The sequence below is a fragment of the Doryrhamphus excisus genome, linkage group LG7, assembly GCF_037039965.1.
Source record: "Doryrhamphus excisus strain RoL-2023G ecotype Guam linkage group LG7, RoL_Dexc_Guam_v1.1, whole genome shotgun sequence".
Classification (NCBI taxonomy): domain Eukaryota; kingdom Metazoa; phylum Chordata; class Actinopteri; order Syngnathiformes; family Syngnathidae; genus Doryrhamphus; species Doryrhamphus excisus.
The window spans coordinates 3,201,509-3,221,411 of NC_136363.1; the positions used below are offsets into that span (position 1 = coordinate 3,201,509).

General features: G+C 42.1%; 1 protein-coding gene and 1 long non-coding RNA gene across 2 annotated transcripts; one reads left to right on the forward strand and one right to left on the reverse strand.

The window, feature by feature from the left end:
• Nucleotides 1–924: 924 nt before the first annotated feature.
• Nucleotides 925–19,722, reverse strand: mcm3ap (minichromosome maintenance complex component 3 associated protein). Its single transcript, XM_058047011.2, has 27 exons — nt 17,914–19,722; nt 17,593–17,840; nt 16,409–16,490; nt 16,168–16,312; nt 14,664–14,857; nt 14,455–14,594; nt 13,308–13,505; nt 12,893–13,161; nt 12,665–12,827; nt 11,384–11,541; nt 11,008–11,228; nt 9,702–9,943; nt 9,522–9,622; nt 9,312–9,443; nt 7,709–7,861; nt 7,436–7,633; nt 7,297–7,365; nt 7,097–7,231; nt 5,916–6,069; nt 5,582–5,828; nt 3,836–3,933; nt 3,329–3,719; nt 2,963–3,259; nt 2,767–2,893; nt 1,534–1,719; nt 1,304–1,454; nt 925–1,204 (listed from the first exon to the last, which is right to left on the reverse strand). Exons 1-27 carry the CDS (start codon nt 19,355–19,357, stop codon nt 1,040–1,042), a joined length of 6,108 nt encoding a protein of 2,035 aa, XP_057902994.2. The 5' UTR covers nt 19,358–19,722; the 3' UTR covers nt 925–1,039.
• On the forward strand, nt 5,552–9,985 carry LOC131101685 (uncharacterized). The gene is made up of 3 exons (XR_013627654.1): nt 5,552–6,095; nt 9,362–9,469; nt 9,668–9,985. It is a non-coding gene; the product is annotated as an uncharacterized LOC131101685 (long non-coding RNA).
• Nucleotides 19,723–19,903: the final 181 nt, after the last annotated feature.

The following is a 19,903-nucleotide window of genomic DNA, read 5'->3' on the forward strand; positions in this document are numbered from 1 at the left end:
TACTTTTATGAAAAAAAACTTTCAATTATGTGTTATGTGCCGTTGATATCTCAGCATCCTGTAAAAGTGCGTCAAAGAATGACCTGCTTGTGTTTCCTGTTGATGTTTGAACTTCCGATCCCCTTGAATGCAGCCCGCCTGTGATTGGTGTACAATAAGGAAGTGGATGCTCCTTTCAAAGCGCCACATTTCACAGCCGGTAATGGTAGCAATGCTAACGTTTGAAATTGTTGCTACTATAAATTCATTACATTGAGCTTGTAACGGAGTTAGGTACAATTTGATAATCTGTACAGAAACAAATGTAGATAAGCTAAGAAGTTATATTAATGAAAAAAAACTGAGACACGTTCTGGTATGTATTATTCTAACACTGGCCACTAGGGATCAGTAATGCTAACATTGATGAGACAGCACTAGCTTGTCAACTATAATAGGTAATAGGAGTACAAAACGTCAATTGAAATAGTAACGACATTTATCATAAATGTAATTAGTTAACAGGAAAAGTAATTATTATAGAGTTATTTTCATGAAAAACTTTCAAATATGTGTTATGTGCCGTTGATATTTAAGCATCCTGTAAAAGTGCGTCATAGAATGTGTTTCCTGTTGATGTTTGGACTTCCGATCTCCATGAATGCAGCCCGCCTGTGATTGGTGTAAAATAAGGAAGTGGACGCTCCTTTCACGTGCCACAGCCGGTAATGGTAACAATGCTAACGTTTGAAATTGTTTTTGCTATTATAAATACGATAGTTAAATATGCAGTTAGTTTTGTTTGGGCGGGATAGAATCACTCAGGTTATTTAATTATCAACTGTGAATTATAATTGTGTCGTGTGTCTGTGGTAGATAGTGGAAAATATTCAATTCCTAACACAGTACAAGTAGTGGACATGTTGGCTTATTCACAGACATTAATTAGTGTAGGTTTTTCCATTATTTTATTGCTTTTTTCAAAAACTATAAAACTCTTAGTTAAGTCAACCAGACCCCAACAGGCGGTTTAGTCATAAAAATAAATGAAGTCACTCGTTCAGTCTTCAACGATGCTCATCATAGCGCTCAGTTTCAGTTTGCAGGCCAACTCTTCTTCTTGGCTCGCTACAATCTGCTGCTGAAGACGCTTGAGCTGCTCCGTCAGGGATGACGAAGCGCTTCTCTTTGACCACTCGTCCTTCTCCGCTGGCACAGAAGCTTCCTGGAATCATATTTACTCTTTTTTTATTGCTTTTTCATCATCTTTCATGCTGAGTGTTCTGCACCAAACGGCCGTGAATGTAGCATGACGATATGATACCTTTGTGGAAGCGGCATCTTGATGCTTGGCTGGGTGTGTTTGCTTTAAAAGTGTTGGCACGGAGAGCAAGATGGAGGATGGAAGGAGAAGAGGTGTGGACCAGTCGTCTAAGGAATCGCCGTCTAGCCATTGTTGAAGCTGCTGTGTACTCCTGGGGGGGGGATGAAAAAAAAAGAAGACATAGTGACATATATGTCACATGGCAGCAAGTATCCTATACATTTCTTTACCTTTCGCTTTCGGCTTTCTCCTGCTCTAACGTCTGCAGCACTTTATGGGTCAGGGCTTCTATTCTAGTGGGCGTATGAGAGGCAACCAGTGGTGCTGGCTGGGACTCCAGTGGCTCCATCAGACTGGTGAGCAATCTCCGTCTGAACGGGAAGCTGCCGGGTGTGGCACAGGCAGCTGGACTTGTCCTGGGGTGGGAATACAAGATCAGTATGACAGATTATGATATTGTATGAGGCTACCATCTGAATTAGAAAGTGCCTGTAGGGTGGTGGTTGGGTTTTTAGTGACACCTAGTGGCCGCAATAATTCATTGCATTGAGCTTGTGACGGAGTTAGGCACACAAATTGATAACAGAGCGAGAGCCACATACTGAAAAATTAAAGGGTGCACTTTGATAATTTGTACAACAAATGTAGATAAGCTAAGAAGTTATATTCATGAAAAAAATTTAAAAAATTTTTGTAAATTGTATTTATAGTTCATTTTTATTCTGAAATTATCTTTGTAAATTTTCTTCTTCATTTCCAAAATATTGTTGACTTTATCCCATAATCTAATAATAATCTTTGTAAATTTTCTTCTTTATTTCCAGAATATTTTTGACTACATCCCATAATCAAATTTTTCCCAAAACATTTTTACTTAAAAATATATTTAAAAATACTTAACATTTCAGCTTCACACCACTAAAATTTTTCTTATAATATTATGACTTTGTATATCGGAAAAATATTTTTTTTTTTGTTAGAATACAACTTTTTTGCTCTTCATATTTTGACTTTATTGCCATAAAATAACTTTTCACCCAAACCAATTTTTTCATTTTTTTCCCCCAACCCTTAATTTTTTTCCTCACAATATCACAACTTATTGATATCACAAAAATATTTTATTATATATATATATTTTTAAATTATTATTACTTATTTTTATTTTATTTTTTATATATATTATTGTATGACTTAATTGTTTTTGTTATTTAAATGTTATGCTTCCGAAGTGACATTTGATATTTTATAATATTAATTATATTGTAATTAATATAACATTACTCGTAATATGTTGTTTTCCTAAAATTGTAACCTTTGTTACTTTATTCATGTCAAGTTACTGCCGATTTTTTTTCCATTTTTGCAGTTGCGGTACTTTCTAATACGCTTCTACCTTGGAGACGACGTGTCTGTAAGTAATGTGCAACTCTGTTGATGGACATTTTTGTAACAGTGTGTACCCGTTGTCATGATGTTTGTCCCTGGGAGTCAGCCTGACGGCCTTCATCCAGTCTTCAGGTGGCTGGAAGCCCTTTAGCGACTCGCTGAGATAGTAAACCAGAATCTCCCCATCGTCCGTCAGAGCATCTTGAATCGACACAAACATGTTAAGATGGAATAATATGACGGAATAATAATAATACAAGTGGAACAAACCTTCACAGACGGGGGGTCCGGGGATCTGCCAGTCTTTCAGCTTGTGGTCAATACAGATGAACAGCACGTCGACCCAAGGGATCTGATTGTACGCAGGGCACACGGCGGCGTCGTCGTGGTCGTCATCCCAGGTGATGAAGCTCTGCTTGGAAGCACTTCTTCTTCTGTGGTGCCCTTTTTGCCTGACACGCTCCAGTAGGTTTTCCAGACGGGACATGATGAGCGGCTGGTTGCCGTGCGTCGCCGGGATGTCGGCGGCGTAGGAGCGGATGCCCGAGTACAGCTCTGACCACGTGTCTGGGAGAAAAAGAAGAATGGATATCGTGGTAGAACTACATTTCCGGTATCTGCTGTACACGGGTTTACCTGTGGTAGAAAATGGCCTCCACTGCGGCAGCTGCAGGCTGAGGATGGTCCGGCGTAACCAGGCCAGGTGTGGACCGCAGTTCCAGCCCACATGAGGAAGAAACTCTCTGGTGTCGGGGAGGCAGAACTCTCCGGGAGGCCACGAGATGCCGGCGAGCTCCTGGGATGAGACTTTGTCCGCAATGTGGCGGATGACGGCGTTGTACAGCTCGACGACGGGAGACGGATCCTGGGGAGGGAGCCCGGCGGCGGCCCACTCCTGGCAGAGGGCGGAAACCCTACGACTGAACTCCTGACTCAAGGTGACCTCTACGAGATGCATCAGGGTCTGGCAGGTGAGCGGGACGGATGGCGGTGCACGGGACAGCAGCCAACGTATAGCACAGTTTAGCTAAAAAAAAACAAAAAGAATGAATGTTCAAATGTTGTCCGGAACATCATCGGAACATCATCGGAACACACACACACACACACACACACACACACACACACACACACACACGTTACCTGTTTGGATCCCTGCGCATCATTGGTGGTTTCCGGTATGAACAGCAATGTGTATTGTGATATGAAGCCGTCCTTCACAAGGGTAGGCAGCATCAGTTCTGTTGGTTGCAAGTAGAAGAGGACAAGTTTAGTCCCTCAGTAACCACTCATTAGTAACTACTCAATGTGCCTCATTCATTAGCTCTCAGTAACTACTCTAAAGTCACGTGTCTTGCTTCCACAGTAACCACTGTACTCATTAGTTCCTCGGCAACTACTCTAAAGCCATGTGCCTTAGTTCCACAGTAAGTACTCTACTCATTAGTTCCTCAGTAACTACTCTAAAGTTATGTGCCTTAGTTCCACAGTAAGTACTCTACTCATTAGTTCCTCAGTAACTACTCTAAAGTTATGTGCCTTAGTTCCACAGTAAGTACTCTACTCATTAGTATGGTCACTACTCTAATTATGTGCCCTAGCTCCTCCGTAACCACTCATTAGTAACTACTCTAAATGTGCCTCATTCATTAGCTCTCAGTAACTACTCAAAATGAATGTGCCTTGGTTCCACAGTAACCAGTCCACTCATTACTTCACCAGTAACTACTCTAAAGTCATGTGTGGTGCTTCCACAGTAACCACTCTACTCATTAGTTCCCCAGTAACTACTCTAAAGTTATGTGCCTTAGTTCCACAGTAAGTACTCTGCTCATTAGTATGGTCACTACTCTAATTATATGTGCCTTAGTTCCACAGTAAGTACTGTGCTCATTAGTTCCCCAGTAACTACTCTAAAGTTATGTGCCTTAGTTCCACAGTAAGTACTCTACTCATTAGTATGGTCACTACTCTAATTATATGTGCCTTAGTTCCACAGTAAGTACTCTACCCATTAGTATGGTCACTACTCTAATTATATGTGCCTTAGTTCCTCAGTAACCACTCATTGGTAACTACTCTAAATGTGCCTCATTCATTAGCTCTCAGTAACTACTCAAAATGAATGTGCCTTGGTTCCACAGTAACCAGTCCACTCATTAGTTCACCAGTAACTACTCTAAAGTTATGTGCCTTAGTTCCACAGTAAGTACTCTGCTCATTAGTATGGTCACTACTCTAATTATATGTGCCTTAGTTCCACAGTAAGTACTGTACTCATTAGTTCCCCAGTAACTACTCTAAAGTTATGTGCCTTAGTTCCACAGTAAGTACTCTACTCATTAGCTCCTTGGTCACTACTCTAATTATATGTGCCTTAGTTCCTCAGTAACTACTCTAAATGTGCCTCATTCATTAGCTACTCAGTAACTACTAGGGACTGAGTATGTGCCTAAGTGTGTGCCTTAGTCCCTCAGTAACCACTCATTGGTAACTACTCTAAATGTGCCTCATTCATTAGCTCTCAGTAACTACTCTAAATGAATGTGCCTTGGTTCCACAGTAACCACTCCACTCATTAGTTCATCAGTAACTACTCTTAAGTCATGTGTCTTGCTTCCACAGTAACCACTCTACTCATTAGTTCCTTGGTCACTACTCTAATTGTATGTGCCTTAGTTCCTCAGTAACCACTCATTAGTAACTACTAAATGTGCCTCATTCATTAGCTCTCAGTAACTACTCTAAAATCACGTGTCTTGCTTCCCACAGTAACCACTGTATTCATTAGTTCCTCAGTAACTACTCTAAAGTTATGTGCCTTAAGTACAAGGAAAAAATATATCATCTCCAATTATTTGATAGCAGATAATTTTGGGAATTATTTACCTTCTTCAAGCGTCTCAGCGTTGCAAGTGCCAGGCACCAGAATAACCAGAGGCAGCGGACAGTGCCAGGCGCTGGCTTGCTGCAGCTGCTTGAGCTGAAGCAAAGCCGACAGCATGGTGACGTCCCGCTGGGGGGGCTCCGAGGCGCTTGTTGTGGGAAGCAACATGACGAGCGCCGCCGTCCCTTGCAGCTCCAAACACTCCTCCATTTCAGTCAAGCCGTCTTCACTCAGGGGACCTCTGGACACCTGGAAGATGGAGACACGAAAATGACAGGCGTGCCCATAAAACATCCCGTCGTCTAACTCTATTTCTACATTTGTCGGAGTACAAACCTTGACGCTGACGTGAACTTTATGGTTGCGCTGCATGTGCTCCTTGAAGGTGTCGGATAGGAAGAGGGTCTGCAGTGTACCGTCCTGTTGTTCCTCCACGACCTTTGACCCCTGACCCCCACCAAGCTTCACTTCCAGCCAGTCTGACAGGATCCTTCAAAGAAACATTTTCCCCTTCAGGTATTTATACAAGACATTCATTCATTTTCTACCGCTTATCCTCACGAGGGTCGCGGGGGGTGCTGGAGCCTATCCCAGCTGTCTTCAGGCGAGAGGCGGGGTACACCCCGGACTGGTGGCCAGCCAATCACAGGGCACATATAGACAAACAACCATTCACACTCATACCTATGGACAATTTGGAGTCGCTAATTAACCTAGCATGTTTTTGGAATGTGGGAGGAAACCGGAGTACCCGGAGAAAACCCACGCGTGCACGGGGAGAACATGCAAACTCCACACAGAGATGGCCGAGGGTGGGAATTGAACCCTGGTCTCCTAGCTGTGAGGTCTGCGCGCTAACCACTAGACCGCCATGCCGCCCGCATAAATATATATATTTATATATTTAAAAACAACAGAAGAAGAAAAACACCACGAAGAAGAACGCACCCTGACAACTTTCCGATTGAGCGGGTACAAGATACCTCAATCGGATCGGGGAAAGGAATATTCCACCCCTGGGAATCCCATTATATTTTAATTCGGATTTGGCACTTTTCTTTCGGAAAGGTTAGATTCTTTCCGTTTGAGGAAATAACCCGAATGGAATTGGAATATTTGGGTCCATGTAAACGTGGCTATTGTCACCACTACAACTGCACATATGGAATATGTTCAGAATAGTCCTCCATTTTCTAATAAGCCAATGAAACTCATTGATTTGGTTCCAGGCTGCACGGCGGACAAGTGGTTAGCACAATGGCCTCACAGCTAGGAGACCTGAGTTCAAATTCCAACATTCATATCATTCCATGTCATATGGAGTGACTCTATTTGATGAGAGGTTTTCCCGAATGGAATTGGAATATTTGGGTCCATGTATACATGGCTAGTGTAGTGGTCTCATAATTGGTACTACGCTCGTCTCTCCATCGCTTGTAACGGCCCCTTCCAGTGTGCAAGGCAACCGGATTCGGTATTCGCCAATCAAAGTTGTGCGTGACGCCTGAACTCCTCACCTGTTTGCCGGGTTGGCTACATCCTCATCGTCACTTGGGAGAAGGACGACGGCTTTCCAGAAGATTCTATCGGGCGCGTTGGGGAGATTTTCCGTCACCAGCGTTGGCAGGTCAAGCGGCGCCCACACCAACTCTCTGGAGACGTACGTTAAAATTAATACATAATTGGATAGAACATCTCAGATGACGTCATGACTTACTCAAGAAGCTGCTGGTAGAAGAGCTGGACTCTCATACGGTGGACTGCTAACTGTCTGCTTTTTAAAACCCTGAAGATAAAGTTTTTTTTTTTCAATATTGACGGCATTTCACAACATGTGAAAAACCAAGACCGGATACCTGGTGCTGGATAGGGACAGCTTCCCTCCGTTTCCGAGGTTAACCATCCCACATGCAAGATCTTCCATGGACTGCTGTGCCGGAGCGCTGGGAACCAGCGCTTTTAACTTGAAGCGAGGATCAACGAAACAAGGGGCCGCTGGAAAGCCTCTCATTTGTCTCTTCAGTTGCCGACGTACTGCCACCACGTCACGCCATCTTGTCGGAAGCGCGACCGGGGCACAGTTATTCACCAAAAACTACATCTCGCCTCGAGTGGACGTCTTCGCCTACCTTTTGATGTACTTGCGAGCACGCTGGAGCTCAGCCGCCAGGATCTCTTGGACCAGCAGGACCATGTCTTCTTTTAAAGTCTCCTCAATTAAACCAGCGCAGACCTCTTGAGAACATTTAGCCACGTGCTGTGCTTTCTCATGCTGTGCTCGCCTGAAAAACATCAATATTTCCCAAACAGCCATATAATGACATTAATTAATCGTATTAACTTACTGAAAAACTGCGGAGGCACTCTCCTGGATGGTCTCGTCTAAAACCTCTAGCGTGATCTCAAATACGCATATTTAAGCAAATTGTACATATAAACTTGGCAAAATAAAATGAAGTTAAATACAAATAGGGCTGCACGGTAGTTGAGTGGTTAGCGCGCAGGCCTCACAGCTAGGAGACCAGGGTTCAATTCCACCCTTGGCCATCTCTGTGTGGAGTTTTCTCCCCGTGCATGCGTGGGTTTTTTTATTCCGGGTACTCCGGTTTCCTCCCACATTCCAAAAACATGCTAGGTTAATTAGCGACTCCAAATTGTCCATAGGTATGAATGTGAGTGTGAATGGTTGTTTGTCTACTATATGTGCCCTGTGATTGGCTGGCCACCAGTCCAGGATGTACCTGTAGCATTTTTATCCGTTTTCATGGGTAGACACTTGATATGAACTCTTAGCACTATCAACATGTTAACATTAGCATGTTAGCATTGCAGCATTTTTGCCATTTCCATAGACACACACTATTATGCGGCTGCACGGCGACCTAGTGGTTAGCGCACAGGCCACACAGCTAGGAGACTCGAGTTTGATTCCACCCTCTGGCATCTCCGGTTTCCTCCCACGTTCCAAAAACATGCTAGGTTAATTGGCGACTCCAAATTGTCCATAGGTACGAATGTGAGTGTGAATGGTTGTTTGTCTATATGTGCCCTGTGATTGGCTGGCCACCAGTCCAGGGTGTACCTGTAGCATTTTTATCCATTTTCATGGGTAGACACTTGATATGAACACTTAGCACTATCATGGTAGGTGTTAACATGTTAACATTAGCATGTTAGCATTGTAGCATTTTTGCCATTTTCATAGGCAGACACTATTATGCGGCTGCGCGGCGAGCTAGTGGTTAGCGCACAGGCCACACAGCTAGGAGACTCGAGTTTGATTCCACCCTCTGGCATCTTAACAGAAAATGAAAGTAAAAAAAAGGAACTCCCAATGCTAACACGTGTGAGTCTATTACATGTTATATGTCTTATTCTCTTTTATTATGTCTACTATATTGGATAATAGGAGTGTAGAGATGACTATAGGGGTGTTATTTCAGTCCAGAGAGCTCTAATAATGTTTAAAAAATCTATTTAGAAGGACATTACAGCTTTTTTATGAAAGTCATTTTGAATCATTTGGTTTCCAATCTGATCCAATTTTTAAACAAATAATAACTTTGCCTCTCGCCCAAGGACAGCTGGGATAGGCTCCAGCACCCCCCGTGACCCTCGTGAGGAAAAGCGGTAGAAAATGAATGAATGAATAATTTTGCCTGTTCCATCCTGTAAGAATAATCAAATACATAAAAAAAGAATAAGACATTCAAGCCGATGTAAACGCCTGACCTCGCTTCCTCAATCTTGCGTTTCTCTTCGGCCACTCGCTCCTGTTCCAGACGGAGCTCGGAAGACGACAACTCCTGCAGCATCCCTCCGAGAACCTCGGTCAGCAGCGACTCCGACTGGACGCTGCTCTCACTGCAGCATCGAAAGATAAATAAAAGGTCGGTTTTACTCTGAACACGCTTTTGGCGTTAACACTTCATGTGAACCTACCTTAGAGCTGTTGTGACATAACCGGCGCCGTCCGCGGCGACCTCCCTGGTAGCGGTCACGATTATTTCCTCAATCAAAGACTCCACTTCGGCTATAATATCCTTGGTGATGCAAACATTTAGCAATGACGTTAAATGTGTTTGCAGGAAGTATGTAACACAAAAGTATAAGAGCAAGCACCTCATCGTTGAAGACTGGCTGAGGTTTTGGCGGAGGTGATGGTGCTTTCACTTGCGGTGGTGAAAGAGGCTGGAAGAGCTGCTGGGCATCTGCAGGGGGAGACAAACTGAGGAAGGAATCTTCCGTCTTATCCGGGACAGCCACTTGCGGATCCAAAGCATCTGCATCAGGTCTGGGCGGCGAGGGCTGGGTCTGCAGTTCAACACTGGGCGGGGTCTTTACCTCCACTCTGGTAGCAATGGCTAGGAAAAGAAGGGTAATGAGATTTTTTTAATGTTTCTCATGTAGCTGATAAATGTGTTTGTTATCCCTTAGATGCTAAAAGGTTCATTACTCATATTGGTACATGTTTGTATATTTGTTAGATATGCCTTCTGAGTGTTAAGTTGCAGTGTGATGAGTTTTGGTTGGAACCAACTCTCAACCCTTAGATGCTAAAAGGTTCATTACTCATATTGGTACATGTTTGTATATTTGTTAGATATGCCTTCTGAGTGTTAAGTTGCAGTGTGATGAGTTTTGGTTGGAACCAACTCTTAACCCTTAGATGCTAAAAGGTTCATTACTCATATTGGTACATGGTTGTATATTTGTTAGATATGCCTTTTGAGTGTTAGGTTGCAGTGTGATGAGTTTTGGTTGGAACCAACTCTTAACCCTTAGATGCTAAAAGGTTCATTACTCATATTGGTACATGTTTGTATATTTGTTAGATATGCCTTCTGAGTGTTAAGTTGCAGTGTGATGAGTTTTGGTTGGAACCAACTCTTAACCCTTAGATGCTAAAAGGTTCGTTACTCATATTGGTACATGGTTGTATATTTGTTAGATATGCCTTTTGAGTGTTAGGTTGCAGTGTGATGAGTTTTGGTTGGAACCAACTCTTAACCCTTAGATGCTAAAAGGTTCATTACTCATATTGGTACATGTTTGTATATTTGTTAGATATGCCTTTTGAGTGTTAGGTTGCAGTGTGATGAGTTTTGGTTGGAACCAACTCTTAACCCTTAGATGCTAAAAGGTTCATTACTCATATTGGTACATGTTTGTATATTTGTTAGATATGCCTTTTGAGTGTTAAGTTGCAGTGTGATGAGTTGGAGATGCTCCCCAAAATGTATAAAAGGTAAGTAAAAGTAAAAATTTGAATGACATTATATCAAAAACATGTATTTTGAGGAATAGCTGGAATATGAAATGATATTTTTTTTTCATTACGAAGATATTTCAAGAAAACAACCTGACCGGGTCATTTTTTTACCCATTTATGCATCTAAGGGTTAAGCGTCTGCATGAGACATCATACCTTTAAACGGATCCAGCACAGGCTCAGCCATCGGGACCTCTCCTCTGAACTTGTTCTGGGAGTCAAAGCTACAGGCGGGTACGTGCTGAGGAGGCTTGGGGAGCACGCCCCCGTTCACAACCTCTCCGATCAGGGTTGTTTTTTTAGCCAGAATGATCTCAGACTTCTTCTGGGACAGCAACTCCGGCTCCTGATAGGCTATCCGATTCAGATCAACCAAACTGTCAACAAAATGTTGAGTCAGTGAAGTGCACAGTCGTCTATTTCAGGATCTATTATTAATTCGCCTAAGTAGAACCTTGTCAGTTTTTACCACAATACTATGTTCTTTTAATGTTTTCAAGTACACAATGACACGGCTAGTTCAAACACTCACCCATCGCTGACGTTGAGGCTGTACTGCTGGATAAAGTCGGTCGCTTCTGCGGCACTACGGAACATTAACATCCGAACAACATCTTCCACCGGAAAAGCAGTCGAGCGCGGACCCACGGTGTGGGCGATGTTCAGGATCTTTAATGCTTTTGCTCTGACCTGCACACACACATTTAAATAATATTCATTCATTCATTCATTCTCTACCGCTTATCCTCATGAGGGTCGTGGGCTGCCAATCACAGGGCACATATAGACAAACAACCATTCACACTCACATTCATACCTATGGACAATTTGGAGTAGTCAATTAACCTAGCATGTTTTTGGAATGTGGGAGGAAAACCGGAGTACCCGGAGAAAACCCACACATGCACGGGGAGAACATGCAAACTCCACACAGAGATGGCTGAGGATGGAATTGATCTCGGGTCTCCTAGCTGTGAGGCCTGCGCGCTAACTCGTCCTTTAATGAAATGCTTTGCTCAAATGAAATGCATTGTGGGAAAACTTCAAAAAAGTTCATTACTCATATTGGTACATGTTTGTATACTTGTTAGATATGCCTTTTGAGTGTTAAGTTGCAGTGTGATGACTTTTGGTTGGAACCAACTCTTAACCCTTAGATGCTAAAAGGTTCATTACTCATATTGGTACATGTTTGTATATTTGTTAGATATACCTTTTGAGTGTTAAGTTGCAGTGTGATGACTTTTGGTTGGAACCAACTCTTAACCCTTAGATGCTAAAAGGTTCATTACTCATATTGGTACATGTTTGTATATTTGTTAGATATACCTTTTGAGTGTTAAGTTGCAGTGTGATGAGTTTTAGTTGGAACCAACTCTTAACCCTTAGATGCTAAAAGGTTCATTACTCATATTGGTACATGTTTGTATATTTGTTAGATATACCTTTTGAGTGTTAAGTTGCAGTGTGATGAGTTTTAGTTGGAACCAACTCTTAACCCTTAGATGCTAAAAGGTTCATTACTCATATTGGTACTTGTTTGTATATTTGTTAGATATGCCTTTTGAGTGTTAAGTTGCAGTGTGATGAGTTTTGGTTGGAACCAACTCTTAACCCTTAGATGCTAAAAGGTTCATTACTCATATTGGTACATGTTTGGCATGAGATGGTACCATGAATCAGACCTCCTGTTTCTCGTAGCTCTCGTAGCGCCGCCTGGTCCTCACGGACTACGCCATTACGTAATACGGACACGTGCCAATATCAAACATCTCTAATGTTAAATGACTATGATAAAGAATTTCTTACTGACCTGATTGAAATATCTGTGGAGCAGGCAACTGGCCAGGTAGGACGCTTTCTTCACCAGCTTGAAGAAACGCACAAAGTTGTTGCTGTTGAGCGCGGCAAACGCCTGCACCGCAAAATGCACCTCTGAAGAGTTGCGCACTTCATCACGGAATTGTTGGACCTGACTGCACAGGCAAGATGGAAGGAAGTAGTTTAATAAAGTCTCAAGAAAATCTGATTCTGAACTGACCGTAGGATATCGCCGTCGTTGAGCTTCAGCAGGACGCTGTACTGGCGGAACTCCGCCTCGCCGGGGCAGTAGATGTGACGGTCTTTCAGGTCCTCGTACATTTCTTTCAGGCTCTGCAGGCACTTTGTCAGGTTCTCGTTGTTGATCTTGGAGTCGAAGACCGACATGGGTTCTTCGCAGAGGTGGTGAGCGCAATGGAGGTGGAAGCGAGTACACTTCTCGATGAGGGAGACCGTGTGTGGGCAGCACAGACGCTGCTGGGTGATGTCCTGTTGAAGAGAGGGAAAACAGGCCCAGTTGTGAGGTGAGTGCCTCTGGTCTTATTTCACTCAGAACCCTAATTTCCTATCCATTTGGGGGGTAAAAACAATTGTTCATCACCAACATTTGATTCATTGATCTGAATTATTCCTACCTTCCGGATGCCACGGGTCCTGTTCCAGACAAAATCATACCAGTCCCGCAAGCTGTCATGACCCTGGTCCATGACATTGGTGACCAGATAGTCCATGGTCATGCTGAGCACCGGCAGGGGGCGTAGTTCATGGGGAAGGGGCTCCTCCTGGTCCGCCGATGAACGACTGTACTCTTTGATGGCTGCTGTGTGATCCACCTGCATGCCAAATTGGTAATGGTTTAATTTCATTTGAACATGCATCAGATTACAATTGAATGCATCCCATAATCAGTTCACAGTTCCACATGTCCAAAAGGAGTAGGAAGAAGCAAAGCTTATTAAATCCTACCCCTCCATCTGGTACTTTTACAACCAGTAACTGTTACATTTGTTCACTTCCTGCTTTCCTAATATAATTAGTTTTTTTTTGTTGTTTGAATTTTTATTTTTATCCTAATATATTTCATTTTATTTAATTTTAAATTTAATTTATTATATTTGAATGTAAGTTTTAATTCTAATATATTTAATTTTATTTAAATTTATTAAATTTAACTGTCAAGTCATTTATTAAATTTAATTTAGTTGTTTGAATTTTTATTTTTATCCAAATATATTTAAATTTAAATGTAAGTTTCTATCCTAATATATTTAATTTTATATTTAATTTATTAAATTTAACTGTCAAGTCATTTATTAAATTTAATTTAGTTGTTTGAATTTTTTATTTTTATCCTAATATATTTAATTTCATTTAATTTAAATTTTAATGTAAGTTTTTATCCTAATATATTTAATTTTATTTAATTTGAATTTTAATTGATTAAATTTAAATGTAAGTTTTTATCCTAATATATTTAATTTCATTTAAATTTTAATGTATTAAATTTAACTGTCAAGTAATTTATTAAATCTAATTATTAAATTTAAATTCAACAAATTGAAATTAAAATTTAAATTATTATCAGCAATATCATTATATCAGCAAGTTGAAGTATTTGTGATTTTAGAAATAAGGAGTTAGTATGTTCTTTGTAGGAATCAACTACCGATTTATATGTCTGTATACTTTCATTCCATACTGAATTATAACACAGTACTGTTGAACACAAATACAGTTGTCGTTACCACAGTATACTGATACCTCAGAAAAATACTAAATTACCATTTCTGTGTTTGGATGGACTTCATATATGCTCAGCTGGTTCCTCGTTTCCCGCATGTATCGCTCCTTCTCGGGACACATGTCAGGACACGTTCCCACAAACACCTTAGAGAGGTCCATGTCCGGACTTTTGGTTCGATCTGGTGTAGAAAAGTCAAGATTTGCACATGATAAGAACAAGCCCCGGGCGTCGTAGAATGTCGTCGTACCTTGACGCAAAATCTTGTCCCTCTGCTCCAGCAGGCGATACTTGTCCTCGGATGTTTCGGCCACGAGGCCAATGAGGGGTAGGATAGAGGAAGGGACGGGGAACTCGGTGCTCTGCGTTTCCGTGACGTTCTCTTTCAGAGGTTCGGAATCAAACTGGAGAGACCTGACCATGAGCGGCTTCTTCACAGTTGAGCTGTTAAGATAGATGTAAGACATGATGCAAGATTTAAAGAACTTGCCTTCCAAGAGGACGTAATGTCTGTTTTGGTCAAGTAGTTTGGAAAATAAAGGGGGGGGGGTGCTAGAGCCTATCCCAGCTCTCTTCGGGTGATAGGCGGGGTACACCCTGGACTGGTGGCCAGCCAATCACAGGGCACATATAGACAAACAACCATTCACACTCACATTCATACCTATAGACAATTTGGAGTCACCAATTAACCTAGCATGTTTTTGGAATGTAGGAGGAAACCGAAGTACCCGGAAAAAAACCCACGCATGCACGGGGAGAACATGCAAACTCCACACAGAGATGGCCGAGGGTGGAATTGAACCCTGGTCTCCGAGCTGTGCCACCCCCTTGCAAAATTACTATTTTAGTATTAGTATTTTAGTATCAGTATAAACTAGTATTAGTATTGTTTATACACATTTTGAGTATTAAGTTGCAGTGTGATGAATCGAGTGCTGTTTGTGGGAGGAAACCGGAGTTATTATTATTATTATGATTATTCTTCATTCATTCATTCATTCATTTTCTACCGCTTTTCCTCACGAGGGTCGCAGGGTGCTGGAGCCTATCCCAGCTCTCTTCGGGTGAGAGGCGGGGTACACCCTTGACTGGTGGCCAGCCAATCACAGGGCACATATAGACAAACAACCATTCACACTCACATTCATACCTATGGACAATTTGGAATCGCTAATTAACCTAGCATGGTTTTGGAATGTGGGAGGAAACCGGAGTACCCGGGAAAAAAAACCCCACACATGCACAGGGAGAACATGCAAACTCCACACAGAGATGGCCGAGGGTGGGATTGAACTTGGGTCTCCTAGCTGTGACGTCTGCGCGCTAACCACTCGACCGCCGTGCAGCCAAAATAAATTAATTACCTGCAAAAAATGCGACTTATGTATGTTTTTTTTCCCAACCTAATTATGCATTTTTTTGCCTTGTGCGACTTATACTCTGGAGCGACTTATAGTCGAGAAAATACGGTATGTACATAAGTGCAGGACCTAGGAGCGTTTTAGCACAGGCACACATTCAAAAGCACCGATATTGGATAATATGTAAACCATACCAAACTTTAAAAACTACCATATGTCAACAATCTCTTTTTTCCATTATGTCGAAAACCCCTTAGGTCGATGTGAGTCACCCGTCTGAGGTATCAGTATCGGTTCTGGACCAATGGTCGACCTCTGATTTTTTATACAATATATAGGAAATCATGGAAATGGACAATATGATAATAAATATGAAAATAAATGTATTACTTAAGAGTGAAAGTGCTGCTAGCTGCAGGAGGCCTCAGCACTGGTCTTCTGAGGGGAGAGGAAGCGGACTGGAAACCCGTGTCCTCCTTTGCGACCTCAGGGTCTTCTTTTGCTGATGCGGGTCTGCTGTCTTTATCCCCTGGACCTAACACACAGGACAAATAGAGACCAGTATGAGGATCACTATAAATCCCTTTATCAGGCATACTTTTGGAAAAAAAAAATGATTCATTGTATTTACTTGATTTCTTTCGCTGCCACAAGAGGAGGAGCTCATGCCCATGCAGGAGTTTTCCTCTTTTCTTTGCCTTTGCTGCAGACGCCTGTGAGAAATTAATTTAATTAATTTAAACAAAAAACTAAAAAAAAAAAAACTTAAACTATATTAGGAAAGCAGGATGTGAACAAATGAACTGATTATGGGATGTACTCAATTGTAATCTGATGCATGTTCAAATTAAATAAAACCATTACCAATTAACATTTTTTTGGAATGTGGGAGGAAATCGGAGTACAAATAAAAATAAATACAAATAAAAATAGTAGTAAAAATAAAATTAAAAAAGTAAAAAAATTTTTTTTAATTAAACAAAAAAAACAACGCCCCAAAAAAACAAAAAAACCCAACTTAAACTATATTAGGAAAGCAGGAAGTGAACAAATGTAACAGTTACCGATTGTAAAAGTACCAGGTGGAGGGGTAGGATTTAATAAGCTTTGCTTCTTCCTACTCCTTTTGGACATGTGGAACTGTGAACTGATTATGGGATGCATTCAATTGTAATCTGATGCATGTTCAAATGAAATTAAACCATTACCATTACCAATTAACATAGCATGTTTTTGGAATGTGGGAGGAAATCGGAGTACAAATAATAATAAATAAAAATAGTAGTAAAAATAAAATTAAAAAAGCTAAAAAAAATTAAAAAAATTTAACAAAACAAAAAAAAACCCCAACTTAGACTATATTAGGAAAGCAGGAAGTGAACAAATGTAACAGTTACCGATTGTAAAAGTACCAGGTGGAGGGGTAGGATTTAATAAGCTTTGCTTCTTCCTACTCCTTTTGGACATGTGGAACTGTGAACTGATTATGGGATGCATTCAATTGTAATCTGATGCATGTTCAAATGAAATTAAACCATTACCATTACTCTTATTTATGTCTTAAATCTGTTATAATGTCCACAATACTGGGTAATACTAGTGTAGAAATGACTATAGGGGTGTTATTTCATGTCTTGAGGGCTCTAACAATGTTTAATAATGTCCAATAACATATTTAGAAGGTTGTAAACAGCTTTTCTAATTTTCCAAAAATATACAAGTGACAAAAACAAGCAATATATTTTTGAAAAAACAAAAAAAAATCAAATTCTAAGTGTGAAATATTTTTTTAAATAAAAATTTGATTCCACTCACGTGACTGTCAAAGTGCACGATAGCCAAGTTCTTGGCAAGCCGACAAAACACCTTGCAGACTTTTCCGAAGCGGGAAAAATGCTTCTCTATGATGTTCCTCTTGTTGAGGGCCCGAGGAACGTTCCTGCACTGGATGGCAGTGCAGTTAGTGGGAGACGTCCCACTGAGGCTGTCCACGCTCTCGCTTCGCTCAACAGATCTTAAAGGCGTCGTCGTTTCAGTCGTCAGTTCTGAGGGTTTCGGTGACTCTGGAGGAGATGAACGGACCGTTGATTGATCGTACCGTCAACCTCATCATCGTTATGACAAATAACATCTCACCTGACTCGTCAATGTTTTCCAACACCCCCGGGGTCGTGGTTTGCGTCCCGGACATCGAAGCCGTCACGTGTTCGTCGTGTATTTGCGGATGATCGCTCGTTTCTTCCTGCGTCTGCGATTTCTTTTGCGGCGTCTCCTTCGCCCCCTGTCTCGCTACGTTGGTTACGTCTTTTCGCAGTCCACTCAGCGCTCTGCTGAATAACCCCGCCGCCGGCCCACGAGACCTCATCAGCGGTCTCTTCGGAGGTTGTCTCGGTGAAGAAATTTCTGCGGTTTTGTCGTCGTCAGCGACAGTTTCTGCCACGGTATCGGACAGCTCCGTTGTTGTAGACTCATCTCTACGTTTCATACCTTTTCGAAACGCTGCAAATACATTTGCTTCACCGTCCTGGGACACTTTATGACCGGAAGTCGATTCCGTTTTCGATTTAATGTCACCAAACGCTGACGGGTGAAGAATACTCGTTCCTCCGAGACGTTGCACCATCTGCGGGCGAAGGGCTTTGGATGAGAAGCTGAAAGTTGACACGGTTTGAGGTTGAGTGATGGGTGCGTTGGTGCCGGAACTCGAAGGGGCAGCCGGTTGGGAGAATGTGAACTGCAGCGCGCTGGAGACGGCGGTATAACCGGATGTTGCCGCTGGGTTGTTTTGCGCCGGAAGCGACGGAGCCGCAGCAGGCTCTGAGAAACTGAAGCCCAGGGATCCGGATTTTGCTCCGGAGAAGCCCGGAATGGTGCTGCTCGTCTTCTCTGCGGTGTTGCCAAAAGACGAATTCGGCAGGGAAGTAGTTTGAGGGTTCGTTGGCTCAGGACTAACACTGAATATTGGTTTGAAAAGCGCTTCGTTGGCAGGCTTAAAACTGAATTCAGATCCGAATCTGCTGTTTTGGGTCTGAGTCGTACCGAAGACGCTGCTGGCGGTACTGGTAGTGGATTGTTGGCCAAATACCGATTGTCCAAAACTCAACGGTTGAGTTTGTCCTAAGAAAGTTGTGGAACCGGAGGACTGATTGGTACTTCCAAAACCTTGTGCTCCAAATCCTGTGCCTTTCTGTCCAAAACCTGACCCCTGACCAAAAACAGACGGTTGTCCAAAACTTTGGTTTGTTCCACTGACTGATCCAAAGCCTGTACCGCCCCCGAATCCCAGGTTGCTGGCACCCACGGAAGGCTGTTTAAATACTTGAGTACTACCCGGAAGTGATGATGATTGTGTTGATTGTTGCCCAAAGGAAGAGCTCTGACCAAAAATGCTACTACCGTGGCTTGATGGTTGTTTCGAGGCGGACGGTAGGCCGAATGCTGATGGTTGAAAAATATTCACATTTTGAGGCACACTACTTGGAGTTTGCTGTCCAAATGCCTGGAACAAAGCAGCATTTCCGGTGCTCGATTCTTGCAAACCTCCACCTTGTGGATTTCCAAACGGGTTAGCTGGATTCATGTCGTAAGAATTATCTTTATTCTATCTTTTTAAAAGAACATACTTATACCCGCGACATAGTCACACAATTAACTTTTGTATCGTTGACAAAAAACTCGAATGAAATAAGTCCGAAACTACTCACAAAGCAGGTAATGCTACAAACACCTCGTCGAGAAGGGAGCGATAGTTTATGAACAAAACATCTCGCATTTCCGGTTCCGGTGTGACGATACGTGGATGCTGCGTTCAAGGCTTATGGGTAGTCGGAAATATGTCACTTGGAGCTGACGAGCTCAGACGTCAAATCGTTCCAGTCCGGAAGTAGAAATGAACAAATCGAGGAAAGTGAAATGTGGGAACCATACTGCGGCGTGGGGAGGCAATATTCCTATTTTTGGGAAAGCGGAATGTGGATAACATAGTCACAACATTAACTTTTGTATCATTGACAAAAAAACTCAAATAAAATAAGTCCGAAACTACTCACAAAGCAGGTAATGCTACAAACATCTCGTCGAGAAGAAGCTATAGTTTATGAACAAAACATCTCAAAACATTTCCGGT